The 19,800-nt window shown below is 33.9% G+C and overlaps 2 protein-coding genes across 3 annotated transcripts in view; one reads left to right on the forward strand and one right to left on the reverse strand.

The window, feature by feature from the left end:
• The window catches only part of CENPP (centromere protein P), a 431,610-nt gene that overhangs the window by 273,484 nt on the left and 138,326 nt on the right, over window positions 1-19,800 (reverse strand). The window lies entirely within an intron of this gene.
• On the forward strand, window positions 506-18,181 carry OGN (osteoglycin). Its single transcript, XM_012522863.4, has 7 exons — window positions 506-614; window positions 1,654-1,904; window positions 3,904-3,997; window positions 10,022-10,180; window positions 13,177-13,379; window positions 15,399-15,494; window positions 16,333-18,181. The coding sequence occupies exons 2-7, from the start codon at window positions 1,731-1,733 to the stop codon at window positions 16,501-16,503; spliced, it is 897 nt and encodes a 298-aa protein (XP_012378317.1). The 5' UTR covers window positions 506-614; window positions 1,654-1,730; the 3' UTR covers window positions 16,504-18,181.

Genomic DNA, 19,800 nt, shown 5'->3' on the forward strand with positions numbered 1-19,800 from the left:
TAACTGATTCTTAAACTTAGGCTTTTCATTATATGTAGTTACATATAACTACACAAGAATACATAAGAAAGGAGGAAAAAACCTAAATGATCAAACTATAAAAGCATGTGTGCTAAAACTAATTTTTACATATATACAAATTATAGTACTAGAACAATATTTTTACTCCTCATAAAATTAAGAGCCTGGTTTATGCTTTGGTTTGGCATTCTATTTCATTAAGAGAGCAGATGTTTTATCTCCTAGGAAAGCATTAAAATGAAAAGCAGGATTTTATAAATATGTTATCTTTATAAACTATTCACTAAAACAGTTACAAGGTAAAAATGAAAAAATCTTACAGTAGATTAATAGAAGCAGACTGAATATAGCAGTTATAAATATTTTAAGCACAGTTCTCTAGTACAACACACTACGTTTCACCCTAGAGAAAGAATGTTGGCAAAGATCTCTACCGCATGGAAATTGCTTTTAAAGCTGCTGGCCCTGAAATTTTACTCAGCAGTTTGAATTCAATCCACAGCTTTCCTCATTCACCCTCCCACTTGGGGCTAATGCACAAGCATGCACATCTATTGAGGAAAACCACAAAAAACTTCAAAACGGCTAAAACGGTAGGCTCTTTTTCACTTATTATTTTAAATATTGTTTGTTAAAATGTGACTCATCTAACAGTCTTAATAAATATAAAGGCCACCTCTTTAAATTTTTAAAGTTCCCGTTACCTTGAATATTAAAAAAAAAATACTTTTCTATAACATTGCCTAACTTTAATATCCATGCAGGCAAGAGCAGGGTCCTATAAAAGTCAAAAAACTATTTTATTCTCAAATTTTGACCACTGGAGTTTTTACAAACTGGCATCTATTATATCTATACTGCAGCATCAGCAACTCAGAGTAATTCTGTTTGAAGTTACTTAAGAAAAAATCTGATATGTGTATCCACCAGATGAAACCCACTGGTGAGCCTAAAAGAATCCCTTTCCATTTCATTTCCCAAAGTTCCTTGATTAAAGTGTTATATTTCCTCTAGTGGGCAATACTGTTTTGCATTTTTCATAGTTTAAAATTAAAGAAGCAATACTATTAACTAATAATAACACAGTTATATCTATTAAAGTTACAAAACTGAGAAAATGAAAGACTCGTGGCTTTTTCTACATTCTATACAACCTAAAAACTTAGTAAGTGTTAATAACTACTTTTCACTATGTTAAATTTCAAATTTAAGGTTTAAAACTTTCCTTGGAATTTGTTTATACCAACACAAAACAAAGAATTTTTATAAAGTAGAAAAGTTGAAATATGATATTTTTAACTCCTTGGAGACAGTACCTTAAGTCTCCATTTTAACTATTTATACTACAGGTATCCTAAGAAGATTCTAACTGCATATGAGTATCTCTGTTCAGAACATCTAATTATTAAGAAACTGAAATGATTGACATTGATTGAAATATTTAGATAAAGAAATGAAATGATTTCTGAAACTATTTTTCAGAATGTTCACAGATACATATAAACTGTTAGCATCTAATTAAAGATCATGAAGGGTTAAATACTTGTTCTCTGGTTCCTAATGCTTAAACCCTGCCAAAAAGTCTTCAGAGCTTTAAATATTGTTTTCCATGGTCTGCATTTTTATTTCCAGGGAAAAAGAGAGTATTGTCCTACAGTCAGCAGGTCACTAGTTTATTTTAACTTCCAGTCACCTTGAGTTTTCCTAAAATGAAGACTCTGCACTCTACATTTCTTCTGTTACTGTTTGCGCCTCTGATATTGCCAGCACCACCAACTCAGCAGGACTTACGCATGATGAATGATTATGGAACAGATAATTTTGAAGAAACCATATTTGGCCAAGATTATAAAGATAAATACCTGGATGGAAAAAATATTAAGGTACTTTCTTTCTACTCTAAATTCAACTTATAAAATAGTAGCCTATTTTAAATGCATGTTTTTGGTTTTCCTGATTGTTTGATAACGTAAGGGGAAAGAAAAGGCATTTTAAATTATTCAAAAGCAATTCACAATAATTGTCCCTAAAATTATATTTTAAAAATATGCATGCTTCTCAAATTAATAAATGAGAGCTATGATGACATATGTATCTATAGTAACAAAAAAATAAAATTTTCAAAAACAAGACTGTAAGATGATCCTTGACCAGCTGAAATTTATGTTAAATAATGTTACACAACACCCAATTTGTGTTGCCTCAAAAATAAATTAGGAGAAAAGTGCATTAGGAGAAATAAAGATGGATTATTAGGTTAAGGTTTATCATTTTGGGAAAAAGAGGTTCAAGGAAATAAATACAATATTGGTTATTTTGGTACCTATAGCATTTCACAAGAATTTACAAATACCAGCTACATGCATTACCAAAAAAATGAAAATCTATTTAGTATGTGACTTTTAAAAAAATCAGTTTCAACAGATTAAACCTTTTATCAATCTGTACCAAGTAACTGTCACTGAGTTAATATTCTGCAGGGATGACTTATATCATTCATACCACTCCTTTATGGCTAAGTAATTACTTGTGGTTTTCTTGGCATGCAGAAATGAATGCTGGGTAAGGAAAAAGTTAATATAGCACACAAGTACGTTGCCCACTCTGCCTGTCACCATACACACAAAAAAAGGAAAATGAGAAAGAGAGCCAAATATATAACCATGTTGATTACTTCAAAAATCCTTCTCTACTATAAATAAGATGGTAATGATTTTAAGATCAATCTGTTAAAGCTGCTTTTCTTTTACTTTTTTAAGCACACAATGAGCAAACATTAACACCAGTTTTTTTTCAATGAAGCTAGTTAATAGGCTAGTATTATTTTTGCCCATAATTAAGACAAAAAGAGATACGAATCACTAGTCATAGCTTCAAATGAAAAAAAAAGGGGGGGCATCATTACATAGCTATTAGCTCAACATGGATGATTTGAATCTAGTACTCAATTACAAGAACACTTTCATAATTCCATGGTCTCTAAAAAATAAAAAATTTAGAGATGATTTTTCTCTGTTTCTTTTATTTACATGGCTTTAGACATTTTCCATCGAATTATTAATGCAGAGACTAAGATATTTTAAAGGTGGAGTAAAATTCATGACTATTGACATAAAAATGCAGAGTGGAAGAAGAATGTTCAACCAGCATACACAGAATAAACAAAGGTTAAGGGCTGATTTAGGAGTCAAGACTGAATACACAGAATACACAAAAGTTAAGGGTGAGTTAAGACTGAGACTAAAGATTGAAAAAGTGCTTACAATGGACACAAAGAACAGGAATCTATATAATATACTTTAATCTTATGTTAGAAAATGTACTTTCCTATGATAGAAAATAAAGTAAATTATAAAGATCCCAATTCCTTCAGTTAATAGCCTTACCTAGTAGTGTGAAGCACAGTGGGCAGGCTCTCAATTTCAGATAAGAACCAAAACAAACAAACAAACAAACAAACAAAAACAACTAAAACAGCTATTCTACATATAAATAATTTCAAGACAGTATCTTCATGTTAGATATTCACTTCAGAAAAACTTTCATTCTGATTCAGAGAATTTCCTCCTAGTTCTCATTTTGTATTTTAGTATGTTCAACATTTACTAAGCACTGAATTTGGCTATTAGAGATTGAAAAAATTAGAAAGACTTGGCTGACTCACTCAAGGAATTCACAGTCTTTTCACTGGAGTGAAAGCAGAATGAACAAATACTTACATTATAATTTAATGAATAGTTTTATATAATAATATCCTAATTGCAGTATAAAAAATGTCTCAACCTACCTATGAAAAGATAAATGCTGTCTGTAAGCCTTCAGTTTTACTGTCAAAGTTAAGACTTTATCACATCTGGTAATAAACTTTCATTTTCCCAAAAGGATAAAGAAACTCTGATAATACCTGATAAAAAAAGTCTTCAATTACAAAAAGATGAGAGTGTAATATCCTCAACCCCCAAGAAAGAAAGTGATGGTAAGTATGAATACCATCTAATTTTTTAAAAAGGATTATCTAAAAATAGCTTATATTGGACCTTTATTACTTATGGTAATCAAAAATTGCCTCAGGATATGGTAAATCCAATTAGTGGAATTTGCTCTCCAATGAGGCCAAACAGAGATATTGGGAGCACACACGATTTGGTGTAATACATTATGAGTGAGAAATATGGAACAGGAACATTCAAGAACAATCAAAGCTTAGTTAGTCCAAAATTAGCCTCCATAAGGAATGTGTCTATATAAAATCAATTTTGAAAATACTTATTGAATACCAGTTTTTGTCAAATATTACGTAAAGTCCAGGGATAAGGTAAAGAAAAGATAATACATGTCTTCAAGAAATCCACAGAAGAGAGAGATGGCTATATACAGAAATAATTATAATATACATTCCAATTTAAGAGTACAAAACTTATCATAAAGTAGCAAATTATAAGTCCTATGTAATAAATGGTCCCCATCTATTTGTCCAATTTACAAAGAATTCTTAAAATTTCAGGGAAAAAAAAGACCAAAAACTGAGGGACGAAATGGGGTCCCTGTTAAGGGACGAGCGGGGTCCCTGTTGCGGGACGAGTGGGGTCCCATTGTGGGACGAGCGGGGTCCCTGTTAAGGGACGAGTGGGGTCCCGTTGTGGGACGAGAGGGGTCCCTGGCGTGGGGAAGAAAGCCTCGTACGGCCGCTGAGGCTTCCCTCGGGGGTTCCGAAGGCGTGGAGGGCGCACAACCCAGGAAGATGTCGCGGAGACAGGCTGATGGCACAAGTCTGGTCTATTGCAGAAGGGGATGCAGATTTATAGGATTGGGGAGTGGTGTGGCGGGTTCTGATTGGCTAGGGCAAATGCTGTTTCCATATAAGGCAATGTTCTGGCACTGGGCTAGTGATTGGCCAGTAGAGTATGTGCTAACTCTTGTTAGGCTGAAGCTGTTGCTGGGCAAACAGCGTACTAAGAGATTAGGTTTAAGGGAGGGAGGAGGGGAAGTGAGAGCTGGGCTAGGCGGGAGGGCGGTGCCGGCTAGCCGTTAGCAGCAAAGGCCTAGTCAGGCGTGGTCACCTTGTCTAGGCCCAGTGGGCAGAGGCGGTGTCACCTCCTGCCGCACTGTTTGCCACTGAGGCAAGCCGGGTGCCCCTCCTCCCACAAAAAACTATATTGGAAAATGGGCAAAAGACATGAACAATTCACAAAATGATACAAAAATGACTCTTAACATGAGATGTTCATTCTCACATATAATTAGAGAAATTAAAATTAAACTGAGATACCTTTTTTAACCTCTCCAATTGACAAAAGTGAAAAATATGACAATATATTCCATTGGCAAGGCTGTGGGGTAACAGACACTGTTATACACTGCTAGTGGGTATACAAATAGGTACAATACTTTTGGAGAGGAATTTGGCAATATATAAAAAAAACAAATATGCATTTGCATTTTGACCTGGCAATTCCACTTCTGGGAATTTATCCTGAAGATATACCGCCAACGATAAATAAAAATATCTGCAAAATCTTTGCAGCATTGTTTGCAATTGCAAAATATTGGAAATCATCTAAGTCTCCATACACTGAAGAGTGGTTGAATGAACCATGATACATCCATGTAAGGGAGTTCTATGCAATAGTAAAAATGAATGAGAAAGATCCCTATCAACTGAAATGGAGTGATTTCCAGAATACATTATGTGAAAAAAGCAAAGCACAAAAGAGTATCCATAGTACACTGCCTTTCATGTAAACAAGAGGATATAAGAAAATATATATGTATCTGCTCATTTGTGTGTAAAGAAACACAGAAAGGATAATTTAAAAACTAATGAAGAAGCAGGTGTAGCTCAGTGGTTGAGCCCCTGCTTCACATGCACAAGGTCCCGGGTTCAATCCCTAGTACCTCCTTAAAAAAAGTAGAAACAAACAGCAACAACAACAAAAATTAATGAGACTAGTTACCTACAGGATGTGGATGAGATGAGAATGGAAAGGATGGGAGATAAGAATGGACTAAAGAAGATGGGGGGTGGGCAGGGATAGTGACACTTCTCTGAGTATACATTTTTATATGGATTTGATTTTAATAACAATGTTAATTTTCACATAGGTAAGCAAACAAATATATACATACGTAAATAAATAAAATCAACAATGATAAGTTTAAACCCCAAACTGGAATACAAAAAAAAAAAAAACAACCTTAACTGCATTTTAAATAACATACTAAACAGAAAAAACTAATCCAAGTAACCCTTACACACAGTATTTTGACCATATACCTTCAATCTGATAACAAAAAAGAACTATAGAGCAATACAAATTCCAGGAAGTAGGTTTATTTCCCATAGTGTTATGGGTTAGGAATTTTGAAACTACTTAATGTGTTCTAGGACTGAGTAAAATAAAGTAAATATACTGTGGATAAAGAAAGCCTGGTTTCTCACTGCTAGAGATGGACAATACATATATGGAGAGGGGGAAGGCTACAATGAAATTTGTGGAGTAGCCTGGAGTGAAAGTTTTGGTATCAATTCATGGTTTGTAATATATAAAGAGATATTCAAATAGATAAAGATGTGTTTGTCACTCTGGATGAGTGTGTATGTGTATATGGGATGTTTGTGCATATATGAGTATATGGTACATGTATATATGTATGTATATGTGTATAAACATATGTGTGTATGCATGTGTATTTTATTTGGAAAAAACACATACCTATATATCCTAGGTCTCTCTGTGAAAGAACCTAAAAGCAATGAAACCCCAGTAGCAATGAGTTCACCTAATGCCCAGATCTTGGTTTCTAAATATCATTCTCCACTAAAAGGAGCCAATGTTCCTTGGTGAAGTAGGTGACTTCAGAGGAAAAATGGAAGATTAGTCTGGGACATCTTGCTATGCAAGAAACTAAAGATGTTCTTAAAGAATAACATGGACATTTAATTATTTTTTTTAAATCCTCAAATATATGAAATATTTAGATATTTACAAAAGATGTCTAAGACCTATACACTGAATCTGTAAAACAGGGCTGAGAGAAATTAAAGAAGACTTAATAAATGGAGAGATACATTGTGTTCAAGGATCAGAAGACTCAATATCGTTTAAATGTTAAAATGTTCTTTCCAAATTTATTTATAGATTCAACACAATCCAAATAAAAATTCTAGCAGTCGTTTTTTCAATTAACAAGCTGATTCTAAAATTTATATGGAAATGCAAAGGACTTAGAGTAGTTAAAACTGAAAAAAAAAGTTATACAACCTAATTTCAAGACTTACTACAGGAATCAAGATAGCATGGGTATTGAAATAAAAATAAACAAATAGGTCAATGGAAGAGAATAGAGCCCAGAAACAGACTTTTACAACACAGGGAACTGGTTTTCTACAATGGTGCCAAAATAGTTCAATGGGGAAAGAATAACGTTTTTAAAAATAGCGCTGAAAGACTCAGATAGTCATAGGGGGAAAAATAATCCATGTTGTGTAGCAGTGTTCCAAAATGTCTTCATCAAATGCAATGAATGTGCCACATTGATGAAAGAGGTTGTTGGGAGGAGTGGGGGTGAGGGGGTAGGGAGTGAGGGTATATGGGAACCTCATATTTTTTAATGTAACATTTTGTGTGATCTATGTATTTAAAAAAAAGTAACTTAAAATGGATCCTAAAGCTAAATGTAAAGAGTTTAAACTATATAACTTTGAGAAAGTAAAAAGTCTAAAATCTTAGTGACTGGCAAAGATTTCTTGATTCAATATAAAAAAGCATGAACTATAAAAGAATCAATAAACTGTTCTTCATTAAAAGAGAAAAATATTTGTTCTTCAAAAGACAATGTTAAGAAAATTAAGACAAACCACAGACTGGGAGAAAACATTTGCAAAACATAAATCTGACAAATGACTTTTTTCTTGAATATACACTCTTATAACTCAGTAATAATACACAAAACCTGAATAAAAATAGAAAGTAGCTATGAACAGACACTTCACCAAAGATACTGAATAGCAAATGAGAACTTCACCAAAGAACATATATGGATGGCAAATAACATAAAAAGATGCTCTGCATTGTTACTTGCTAGTGAAATGCAAATTAATACACTAGGTATCACAATACACCCACTTGAATGTCTAAAATTAAAAAGACTTACCATACCAGATGTTGGAGAGGATGTGGCGTAATGGGAACTTTCATACACTGTTGTTGGGAATATAAAATAGCACACTTTGGAAAACAGTTTGGAACTTTCCTCAAAAGTTAAAAGATATACCTATAATAAGACCCAGGGTTTCTACTCCTAGGTATTTATCTAGGAGAAATGAAGACATACGTCCGTACAAATATATGTTCTAAGCAATGTTCTAAGCAGTTTCCTTTGAAATAGCCCCAATTTGAAAATAATCCAAATGTCCATCGAGATGACTGAATAAACAAATTGTGCATATGCATAAAATGGAATACTACATAGCAATAAAAATAATAAAAAGGAATGATCTCCTGATACATGCGAGAATGAAGGAATCTCAAAATAGTTACACTAAGTGAAAGAAGCACAAGAATACTGCATGATTCTACTGATAGAAAATTCTCGAAAAAGCACACTAACGTGTAATGTGCAATGACAAAAAGCAGATTAGTGGTTGCTAGGAGACAAGAGTAGGAGGGAAAGATTCCTAAATAGCATGAGAAAATTTAGGGGATGACAGTTCAGTTAATTAGCTGGATTGTGGTGATAGGTATATACATATGTCAAAACTTACGAATTACACAATTTTAATATGTACAATTTATTATGTCAACCATAATAAAGCTATGGTGGGGAAAAAAAGAAGTCAGCTTGAAAGGGCTCTTGCTGGCCAAAACTTGGTCAATTTGATTATCAAAATGAATATGATGGAAATGGATTACAACCAATGGAACAAAGCAATTATCCATAAGTTCATACTGAAAGAAAAGAAAGGAAAAGGAAAAAGAAGGAAGAGAAGGAAAGAAGGGAAGGAGGGAGAGAGGGAGGAAAGGAGGAAAAAACATTCCACTTTACAGTAAAATGCCAACCAATAAATGTAAAAGGAATGATGGAGTTAGAAAATCACTATCTGCAGCTATCCAGTGATAACTGATAAGAATTAGCAATCGATGCTAAAACTAGTGAGTTTTAAAGTTTGATAAACCATATATTCACAATCCCAAAGTACTTGTTCAGAAGACAACTATTGATTACAGAGTAAAAAACAGTTAACTGTACATGGCAGACACCCCCTTAACCAAATGACTGAAGATGGTAACATCATCAGGAATGGGATAGATATTGTGTGCCTCCTGATAAGTGGCACTGATAACAGCATCAGTTTCAAGATATTCCTGCCACAAATAAGGAACCTTCAGTCAAATCCTACTGGAAAGATATTTACTACATAAATGCTGTACTATTTAAAGAAGTAAAGGCAATGAAAAACAAAGATCAACTAATTGTTCCAGGTTAAGAGATGAAAGAGGTATGACCATTAAATGAAATAAATGACATGGAGTGCAATGGGATCTTTCAGGGCCTATGATGACTCAAATTTTCAAGTTAATGGTTTGCTTATTTAACTAGTGATTTCTAAACACATTAGCTATAGTCATTAATCAGAAATATGTTTCTGATACACCAAAGTTAATACATAAAGCGTGTGTTTACTTTAATTCCTGCTTTATGAGTTTTTTTTTTTTGGTATTCGAAGGAGAAAATGTAACATCAGTTCAGCAATTAAGTGATCACTACTAAAACAGACAATAAAACAGATTATGGATTCCAGAATATAAAATATTGGTGAATTATCAGGTACAATGTAAGTTACTGTGACTGAATATCTTTCCTCTTATCACCTCAGTTTCTATTTAAAAAAATCAATTCAAATTTGTAATAGTATTCATGATAGCAATAATTTTAGCACCAGAGGCCAACTATTTTTAAACTTCTGTTTATACTTTTATGATTATATTTTCCAATTTAGAAATGCCCACGTGCCTGTTGTGTGTGTGTTTAAGTCGCTCTGTATACTGTGAAGAAATTGACATTGATGCTGTACCACCTTTGCCAAAAGAATCAGACTACCTTTATGCACGATTCAACAAAATTAAAAAGCTGACTGCCAAAGATTTTGCAGACATACGTAAGTTAACTTTAAATAAGATATCAGTATTTGACTCATTTTGGGAAAAACTGGGTTTCAGGTACTTGTGACCTATCACATCTGGGGTTGTCACTGTTGGAGTGTTTATCCATAACACTTCACAAAAATCAGTTGGTTTGTTGGTGAATTACCTTTCCATTCAGATGCCCCTTGTCATCTCTCTTAACTGGTGAATTCAGTGTTTATGTTGACAACCCATCTAACACGACGGGCAACTGCATGTTCTTAATGCTATACTTTCACATCTGTTTATGCCCCAGCCAGTCAGCGCACTGATATAAATGGGATGCTTCTCCAACCACATATTTTATTTTCTGCCTTAACTATAAAGATACAGAAATGGCTTTCCCTTACTTTAGCATGGTTCTTAATCCTGGGCACATATTAAAAATATCCAGGGAAACATTTTTAAAATTCTGATACTTAGCCCAACTATCCAGAGATTCTAATTCAGTCTGGGGTAAGGCCCAGACACTGGCATTAAAATCCACTATTAAAACTAAAACTTCTCTTGGAAAAAAAAAAATCACAAACTCCTCAGATGATTCCACTGTGGAATTAGTATTGAAAACAACAGCATTTAACTCCTTCCAACTGTCCCTGCTCATTAACAGAGAAGCACTTTCGGCTTCTAATCAAATCTTTTTTTTTTTTTTAAAGATTTCTTTTTTATTTCTCTCTCTCCCCTTCCTCGCCCTGCCACCCCGCCCCAGTTGTCTGTTCTCTATGTCCATTCGCTGTGTGTTCTTCTGTGTCCGCTTATATTCTTGTCAGGGGGCACCAGGAATCTGTGTCTCTTTTTGTTGTGTCATTTTGGCTCCATCAGCTTTCCGCGTGTGTGGCGCCACTCCTGGGCAGGTTGCACTTTTTTTGCACTGGGCGGCTCTCCTTATGGGGTGCATTCCTTGCGTGTGGGGCTCCGCAATGCGGGGGACACCCCTGCGTGGCATGGCACTCCTTGTGCGCATCAGCACTGCACGTGGGCTGGCTCATCACATGGGTCAGGAGGCTCTGGGTTTGAACCCTGGACCTCCCATGTGGTAGGCGGACGCTCTATCTGTTGAGTCAAATCCATTTCCCCCAATCAAATCTTAACCAACAGTTTGCCATTAATGTGTTGCCACAAGGCACCCTAGAATTGCCTATGTCTGCATTACCAAATCCCAGTTCAAGATCATTAGTTTTTTTGTCTGTTATTTAGATTTCTATTTTGCTGTTTTCAAAAAAAAAATCATAACAAAAAATGTACGCTGGACACAGTACTCATATATGAGTTTAACTGTAACTGGATTCATGCTGCTACTAGTAGCTCCCAATTATTGACAGAAGTATTTTCTAATCATCGCAGATAAAAGTCCTACACACGCACTTCGAAAATTTCTCTATCTTCCACTCTGCATTGCTTTAACAGATCAGGGGATACTTTTAAGAAATAAGGCATAGAGGGATTAAAATAACATACCCACAATCACAATGTAATAAGTGGTGAAAAATACAAAAATATTTACATGATTCCATTCAATCAAAAATATTGCTTACCTTCCACGATTTGCAAAAAGAATTTATTTGAAGCTGCCTGAGCATTCTGAGAAATTCAGTCAGAAGGATGAAGAACTCTATTAACTTTAAGATCACTTCCAAACATAAGATTCTATGATCATTAGAAAGGTCATCAGTGTTGAGTATATAGTGGACACATGGTATTGATTCAACAAAAATTTACTGAGCTACATAATTGCAGACTCTCGGCTAGGTACTGAAAAAAGAAAGGTGTTTGAATGATGCATTAAATAAATATTTTTCTTCACTCTACACAAATGAGAATTTAAACAATGTTACCCATTTTTACTCTGCACATACAAATACACAACATATTTTAAAAATGGGATTTATAATACAGTTTAATCACCTGGTTTATAACTAAATATATTGTAAACATTTTCCCTTGTCTTCTACAGCAGTTAAAATAATTGCATAATATGGAGAAAACAATTGATTAACCAATCTTGTTGGGAGAAATTTAGATATAATTTTTTCCCAAGGGGACTTAATACTCCTTACGATGCCTTGGAAAAAGAGGCATTCTTGTCTTATGTAACTTTCTATAGGTGATAGGAATTTGCTTCTCTACACCCATCTAATCATCAAGCAGGTAACCCATTTTCTTTTTTCCACTGTCTCTCCATTTGCTTCCTCTTTTCTTCCCCATCTCTCTGGGACACAGGCATTCTTCCATTACCCCAGCACTCCTATCCCCTCACCTCTAGCATCTGCCTCTTCCCCTCCCGTTTTCTCCCTTTAAAATGCTTTCTTTCCATTTCTTTTAAAGATACTGTCTTTACTGAAGGCAGAATTCAATTATTTAAAAGAAAAATGTTAATATGAACTCTTTGTTAGAACTAATGTATCAAGAAATACAGGACAAGGGCACAATGTAGATATAGTTGACTTTTTTTTTAAGTAGGCTTTTTTTTGTGTGTTTGGGGGTGGAGCAGAGGAAAGTAGCTGGTGCTAGCGACCATATGGAAATGTACTCATTTCGAGGTAACTAACAAATGATCATCCCTCAGTTACGGCATTTGAGCAGCAACTTCACTGGCCGCCATGAAATTTCCATGGCATCTGATCTTGTTCCAGAGAAAGGCAAGGGTTGGTTAATAGTAACTGTATGGAAAGGCAGAAGTCAGCCAGCATAAGAGTGGTACTTGCAGATGGTGCCCATTCTGGAGTCATGGAGGCTGTGCTCATCCATCACTTGGCCACCATAATCAGGTAAGAAGGTCTGAGAAAAGCAGCGAAACCTGCCGTGCCAGCACTTAAACATGGAGCACTTCCTGGGGAGCCAGGTGCAATGGGGCACAGATCCACAGTTCTCTCTGTGTATGTCATGCTCACAGTTCCATCCGTAGGAGAAGTGGGGGCAGGCACACAAATGAGAATTTAACTTTTTGTTTTTTGTTTATTTTCCCCTCAAGCTAACTTAAGAAGACTTGATTTTACGGGAAATTTGATTGAAGATATAGAAGATGGTACTTTTTCAAAACTTTCTTTGCTAGAAGAACTTATACTTGCTGAAAATCAACTACTGAAACTTCCAGTTCTTCCTCCCAAGCTTACTTTATTTAATGCAAAATACAACAAAATCAAGAGTAGAGGAATCAAAGCAAACACATTCAAAGTAAGTATTTTACAATATGATTGAATGTAAAATCAGTTTTATACAGCCAATGATAATATGATAATTTTATATATGATAAAAGAAAAACATGTTTAGAATTCTGTTTTGATTATATTTATAAAGCAAAACAATTCTAATTTAACAATTGAAAACACTGCTTACATAATAAACAGTCAAACCTGAGGCTGTTTTAACCTAGATTATGCTACTCACTTAAAATACCTACCCTTTATTTTGCTTCTTAGGACTATATTGTATCTCAATTTTTTGGCTGTTTATTCAGCAAATATTTAGTTAGAGACATGTTTGGCACCTCATGATACAGGCTAGCAAAAACTCAAAGTGGGAGTTTTCCTGTGTTTCTTTTTCCTTACAATATTAGTAATTCATAAATGCCAGACAAAAAATAAAGTTCTAAAAGTAAACATTAAATTTAACTTTTAATATTCAAAAATATTAGACTATAAAACTCTGTTAGCAGACTTTTTTTTGAGTCCCATGATGGCATCTAATGCAAAATTCTCTATGTTGTAGGAATCAAATACATTACTAATTTAGTAATTCAAGAAAATATCACATACAGGAAAAAAGGAAAGCGATCTACTTTAAGAAAGCCAGATTATCTCAAAATGCATGGTCTACAGAGAAGTCATCACCAAATTCCAGGACTTCCTTAGTGCTAATATAAACATTCTCAGTCCTGGAAGGTAACTCAAAATAAAAAGATTAGATGTGATAATGGATAATGCTACTGTTGGGCATAAGACATGACCATATCCAAAGGGCAGGATTTGTAGCTGCTAATGATAATTCCTACAGAAGCATCTAAAACTGTCAATTGAATAATCATATTACAGTAACGTTTACTTCATAAATGTACAATCTATCAGAAAAAAAGAATATTTTACAACATTAACCTTTAAGATATCCCTTTTCAACTTTAAGGAACATTTTAAAGATACATCAGCATTCCTCTGATGGTTCTGGGTTAAGGGACTCAGAAATTAAGGGAGTCTGAGTTAAGGGACTTTTTTAAATGAGACTCACTTTTAGGAAAAAAAAATACTTTGTTATTTGAAGATATGTAATTGCAGTTGGTAAGTCTGGGAAACTAGCATTTCAAAGCCTGTAGGAGATGAGTGACATTTCACACATACTAAAAAGAATATTTTAGGTTTTGCACATGAATTACAGAAAGGACTCAGGCTGAGCTAGCATGGAAATGCTAAACATGGCCACCCTTGTAATTTTCCCTAATGCCCCAGGATACGAAAGTCCTTGGTACAGTGGGATTACGCTCAGCCATATAAATGATGTTCAAATGGGGAAGACAGGAGCTAGGGTGCCTGTATGAAGGGTGGCATGGTAGGACACTAAGAAGGATTAAAATAATAGCACAGAAAAGACTTAGGGAAATCTGACACAAGATGTATTTCAAAAGTAAGGTTAATGTCAGGGAAAATTACATCTTGAAATCATATTATAAAATTATCCAACATAGAAAACCTAGGAAAAATTATATCCAGTTGAGGATTTATTAATAAATTGCTTTGGGAAACATTTTACAACTTTCAGGAGTACCAACACTTAGCTAGAAATAGGGGTAGTTTTGGGAAGAGATTATGGTGCACTAGGGTCCAAATTCAATCTGATCTAGGGACTGACTTCATTAGCTGCTCTCAAGTCAATTCAAAGGGCTCTAGAAGCTAGTATTAAGACAGCAGGCCTGACATAAACTAGGTCTTCAGAGAACAAATGAATGGATAGAAATATGAAGTATGGAGCAGAAGTCTATGGCTTTCATAAAGGCCCAAAAGACATTATTTGTGAAATTAAAAAAACAAAAAAACCAAAACTACCATACCAACAATTAACAGTATGATCTGTATATACATCAATATCTATGTATATATATGTTCACATGCACAGAATATCAACACACACACACAGAGCTTGAATCCTGTGAAGAAGTGCTCTCACCTCAATATCAAATCAATCAAAGGTACGTTTTCCTTGCAGAAACTGAATAACCTCTCATTCCTCTACTTGGACCACAATGCCCTGGAATCTGTGCCTCTTAATTTACCAGAAAGTCTACGTGTAATTCATCTTCAGGTATGACTGTTCTGTTCAAAATAATGACTTTAATTTAAATTAAATTAAATTAATTTAAGACTTATGGGCCAGTCTTCAGACTCATTAGGAAACTCATTTATTTGTGTGTAAATTTTAGTTAGATAGCATGGTGGTGTGGTAGCCCAATGCATATCAGAATATTAATATTTAGACAAGCAAGATCTGCCCAAAAGCCCAGGTTCTATCCAGGGTATCATGAATGGTTCAACTGCAGTCTACTGAGAAGCCTCAGTAAGGGTGGGGTTTGTCTCCCTGTGTGCACTTAGCATTTCCTAGTTAATCTGACACATGAATTTGAAATTTGGGGGCACTGCAACCTCTGGTTTATGTTTCTTTCTCCAAATAGTGATAAACATTTGCTTTGGGAGACTCTTCAGCTGACTTTATTGTACAACATCAACTTGAGGTAATATAAAAGTGAAGCAGTAATTAAAATAACCTAAAACTGGTCTCTCAGCATCCCAAGAATTCACATTTCTTTTTACTTCTTTAAAGTATATTTAAGTATATAGTGTCTATTTTGAGTTGACACTCTAGAATAGAATACTTCCTCCAGCTAGAATAATTTTATTTATACTTAGAACTTTGTGTTACACTGTTATAACACTGGGTAACAGCAAATAGTCTGCTATCCTCAAGTAATACTATAGTCTTTTAAAAAAAGGCAGACTCAGCACAGATTGCAGAGAAAGTTTCATTACCATGAAGATACGTAGAATGCACAAAATTTTAAAATCACATTTGAGATAAAATATTACAAAACATACAAGAAGTTGATCTCAGATTTCTGAACAATTTTTTTCCTTTTATTTTACAGTTTAACAATATAACCTCAATCACAGATGATACATTCTGCAAGGCTAATGACACGCGTTACATTCGGGACCGTATTGAAGAAATACGCCTGGAGGGCAACCCAATCATTTTGGGAAAGCATCCAAACAGTTTTATTTGTTTAAAAAGATTACCTGTTGGATCATACATTTAGCCACTATTAATGCTGTGTATAAGCTAAGGTACACAACATATACCTATAAATCTGTCTCAACAATGCTTAAACGAACATAAATATTTGCTTAATATTAATTTTGCACCCCATTATGAAGCAATTTTGTTTTAGGCAATGGTGATCAAATATCTGATATGTAACAACAAAAAGTAAGATTAAATCTAGAAAATTTAAAGCAAAGTAATGTGAAAATATTTAAACAGCATTACAAAATTCTCGTAGTTTATAGTAGAATGCTATTCAAATGCTATATTTTTATGTTAAAAGTCAAATTTGAGATGTATTGTTTCCATTATCAGTGAAATGAGAGGATAATTTCAAAAAACTTTCAGTTGTTTTTCTTCCCTGAGCTTTGTTATATCCCTAAAGCATTTAAGGCAGACAATCCAAAAACTCTAAAAAGCTAGATATTTCCAGTGATAACATATTTTTTCTTTTTGATTCATATTTTATTCATTATGAAGTAGAAAGTTGCTTTTTTTCTTTCAACGCATTATATTTTTAATAAGTCTGATAAAAAAAGTTCATACCTACACAAAACTTATCAAATAAGGTATAATTTTCTCTTTTAGAGGCATTATAGTAATATTCAAAGTTATTCCACTTTGTAGTCCTACAGTTAAAGTCCTTAGTAAAACAATACAACATTTTCTTTTATCTCAATATTAACATTACAAGTCTCTCATAAAATATTTTAAGAAGTCAATTATACCACAAAACCAGTTGACTTATAAGAAAAACTGAGAATCCATCTTATTCCTAAGAGAATATCCATAAGGTCCTCCTTGTAAAGGCTTTCAAATATACATACTATAAAACATTTATTTTTAACCTACAGGAATGAGAATCTTCCTATCAAACTTATCTGAACTTCAAAAATGAAAACAAAGTGCATTGGTGGTGTTATTGTATATAGCATTCCCCCCATACATATTCACATTGATCTAAATAAATAGCATATTCGCTATAAAATTTCTGATCAACATTTTCTAAATACCCATGATGAACTAATATGTTTAACAGGGAGAATTCATCCTCAGCCTAATAATGATGACATAAAATTGTGAGATTAAAGTTTCTAAAATAACTTTCCTTTTGCTCATATCCCACTCAAACGTCTTAGTCTCCACATTGCATCAAAAATACAAAATTCTCAGTACTTCAGAAACATGAATCTTAACTCTGTATATAGAAAATTATCTACACTATGACCAATACAAATTATAGATTAGAATCAAGTTGGTCTCTATATACTATTCCTAGAACACATACTTATTCCTATTTTTCAGCTTTTGCTTCTGATTTTTCCCTACCTAGAATGACTTCCTATCTGTTTTAAGTCACCCCAGCATCCCATCCTGACTTTGTCAAAGTCAATTCCAAGATGAAACTTTTTCATTAAACCATCTATAATATCCTAAAGTCACAAGAATGACCCCCAAAACCAGTAACTTGTTTACTTATTTTGGCAACTGATAATTGTAACTGTTGTACTGCTTTCTTATTATTTTGTACGCATGCCTTATTTCTATGTGATTGAAAGTTTCCTGCGAACACAGAACATGTCTAATTCTCTCTTTACATTTTCAAAGTGCTTGGCATAATGGTGAGCATATTTGAATTGAATATACAATAAAAAAATGTGAAATAAAATGCATCTAAGTAGAAAGGTTCTGTTTTATTTAGAAAAATAGAATTTTTGAACTATTATAATCTTGGATAAATCAATAGAAATAAATAGTAATTCTACCTGAAAAGGAGACATGAGTAATGGGATCAGGATTGGGATGGTGGACAAAGGAGACTTCTGTGATGATTCTAGATTTCAAAAGAATAATGTATTCTTATATTCTTCATATAACTAAAATTTAATGAGAAAAAAACACCATAAAATACTTCTCAAATTTAAAAAACCTGTAAAAATTACTAGTTTAGATAAAAGAGATAAAATGAAATACCACAGTATGCCAACCAAGAGCTAGTAGGTGCCAGGAAGAATCACGAGAGAAAGTAAAAATATACCAAGTCCATTATCTCACAATAGACAGCATCCTGTTCTTGACACTGATAATTAGTGAAAAAGTGGCTCAAACATAAAAATAATTTACTATTTGCTCATTCAGTCACTCACCTATGGTGTGCCAGGCTCTGTTCTAGATGCTGAGGGCAAGGAGTGAACAAAATAAGACACAAATTCCTGTCCTCAGGGAGTCTATATTCTATAGAATGAGAAAGACTACCAACAAGATCAATAAGTAAACTATACTAAGTACATTATATAGTCCTAAGTGCTTGGTGAAAAAAAGAAGGGGTGTGTTGGTGGGAGAGATAGGGGATTGAAAGCTCAAAATAAGCCCTCAATGAGAGTTGAGATTTGGAGAAAGTCCTAAAGGAAACAAGGGAGATAGAATTAAATTCAGAATTAAAATTGCATGTGTCTGCCTTCCAAATTAATGAAATAGGGGAAGGAGGGGAAGAACTACAGAAAACAAAGGCAACATGGCCAAAATAGTGAAAATGACAAAGACAAATATAAAACAGAAAGCATTAAATAAGATGAGAGAAGGAAAAAGAAAACACACAAATTCCCCTTTAAAAGACAAAGACTTTCATGTTGGGCTAAAATTTTTATTTTTTACAAAAGGTTATGCTGGCATAAACCACACGATTGAAATAAATTACTTAGGTAAAAAAATAAAGACATGAACAAAGGTATATCAGACAAATGTGAAAAACAGTAATTTCAATTAAAAAATTATTGAAGTGTAATTCAATATCATTAATATAGAATCTAAATTAATGAAGAAGATGCTACAGATCCTGAAAGAATATAAAACTCCAAGCTAAAACATCAGGAAAGAGATCCACTTTTATGATGAAAAGGACAATTCACAATGAAGGAAATTAGGGACTTTATGAGCCAAGTAATATAGGAGTAAATCAATTGAAGGGATAGATTAACATACCTCTATAAATCCAGTTGGAGAAAAAAGATCAACAAGGATACTACTAAGAGACTGTGGTGTTTTTCAAACATTTCAACTGCTTGCACAGAGTCCTCAGCCCTCTTGTAATTAGTTAGAGCAATGAGACTAGTTATGGCCAAAGACATCTGGGGAAAAATCATGTGTATCCTTTTTGGGCTGTAAACTATGAATAATTTTCTAATATTGTTTCCCTTCTACAAAATAAGGGTGTTCCACAGACACAGCTATAATAAGGTAGTCCTTTAATGACTGTGTGGAGCACAGTTCCCTGCTCATCCATGTAAGACAG

The sequence above is a fragment of the Dasypus novemcinctus genome, chromosome 8 (assembly GCF_030445035.2).
Source record: "Dasypus novemcinctus isolate mDasNov1 chromosome 8, mDasNov1.1.hap2, whole genome shotgun sequence".
NCBI lineage: Eukaryota > Metazoa > Chordata > Mammalia > Cingulata > Dasypodidae > Dasypus > Dasypus novemcinctus.

What these genes read in the sequence shown, in the direction of transcription:
- OGN (XM_012522863.4), top strand. Translation starts at nt 1,731, where the DNA reads ATGAAGACTCTGCACTCTACATTTCTTCTGTTACTGTTTGCGCCTCTG. An exon ending in CAAAGATTTTGCAGACATAC is followed by an intron (nt 10,181 to 13,176) that starts GTAAGTTAACTT and finishes TTTCCCCTCAAG; the next exon opens with CTAACTTAAGAAGACTTGAT. An exon ending in TCAAAGCAAACACATTCAAA is followed by an intron (nt 13,380 to 15,398) that starts GTAAGTATTTTA and finishes TTTTCCTTGCAG; the next exon opens with AAACTGAATAACCTCTCATT.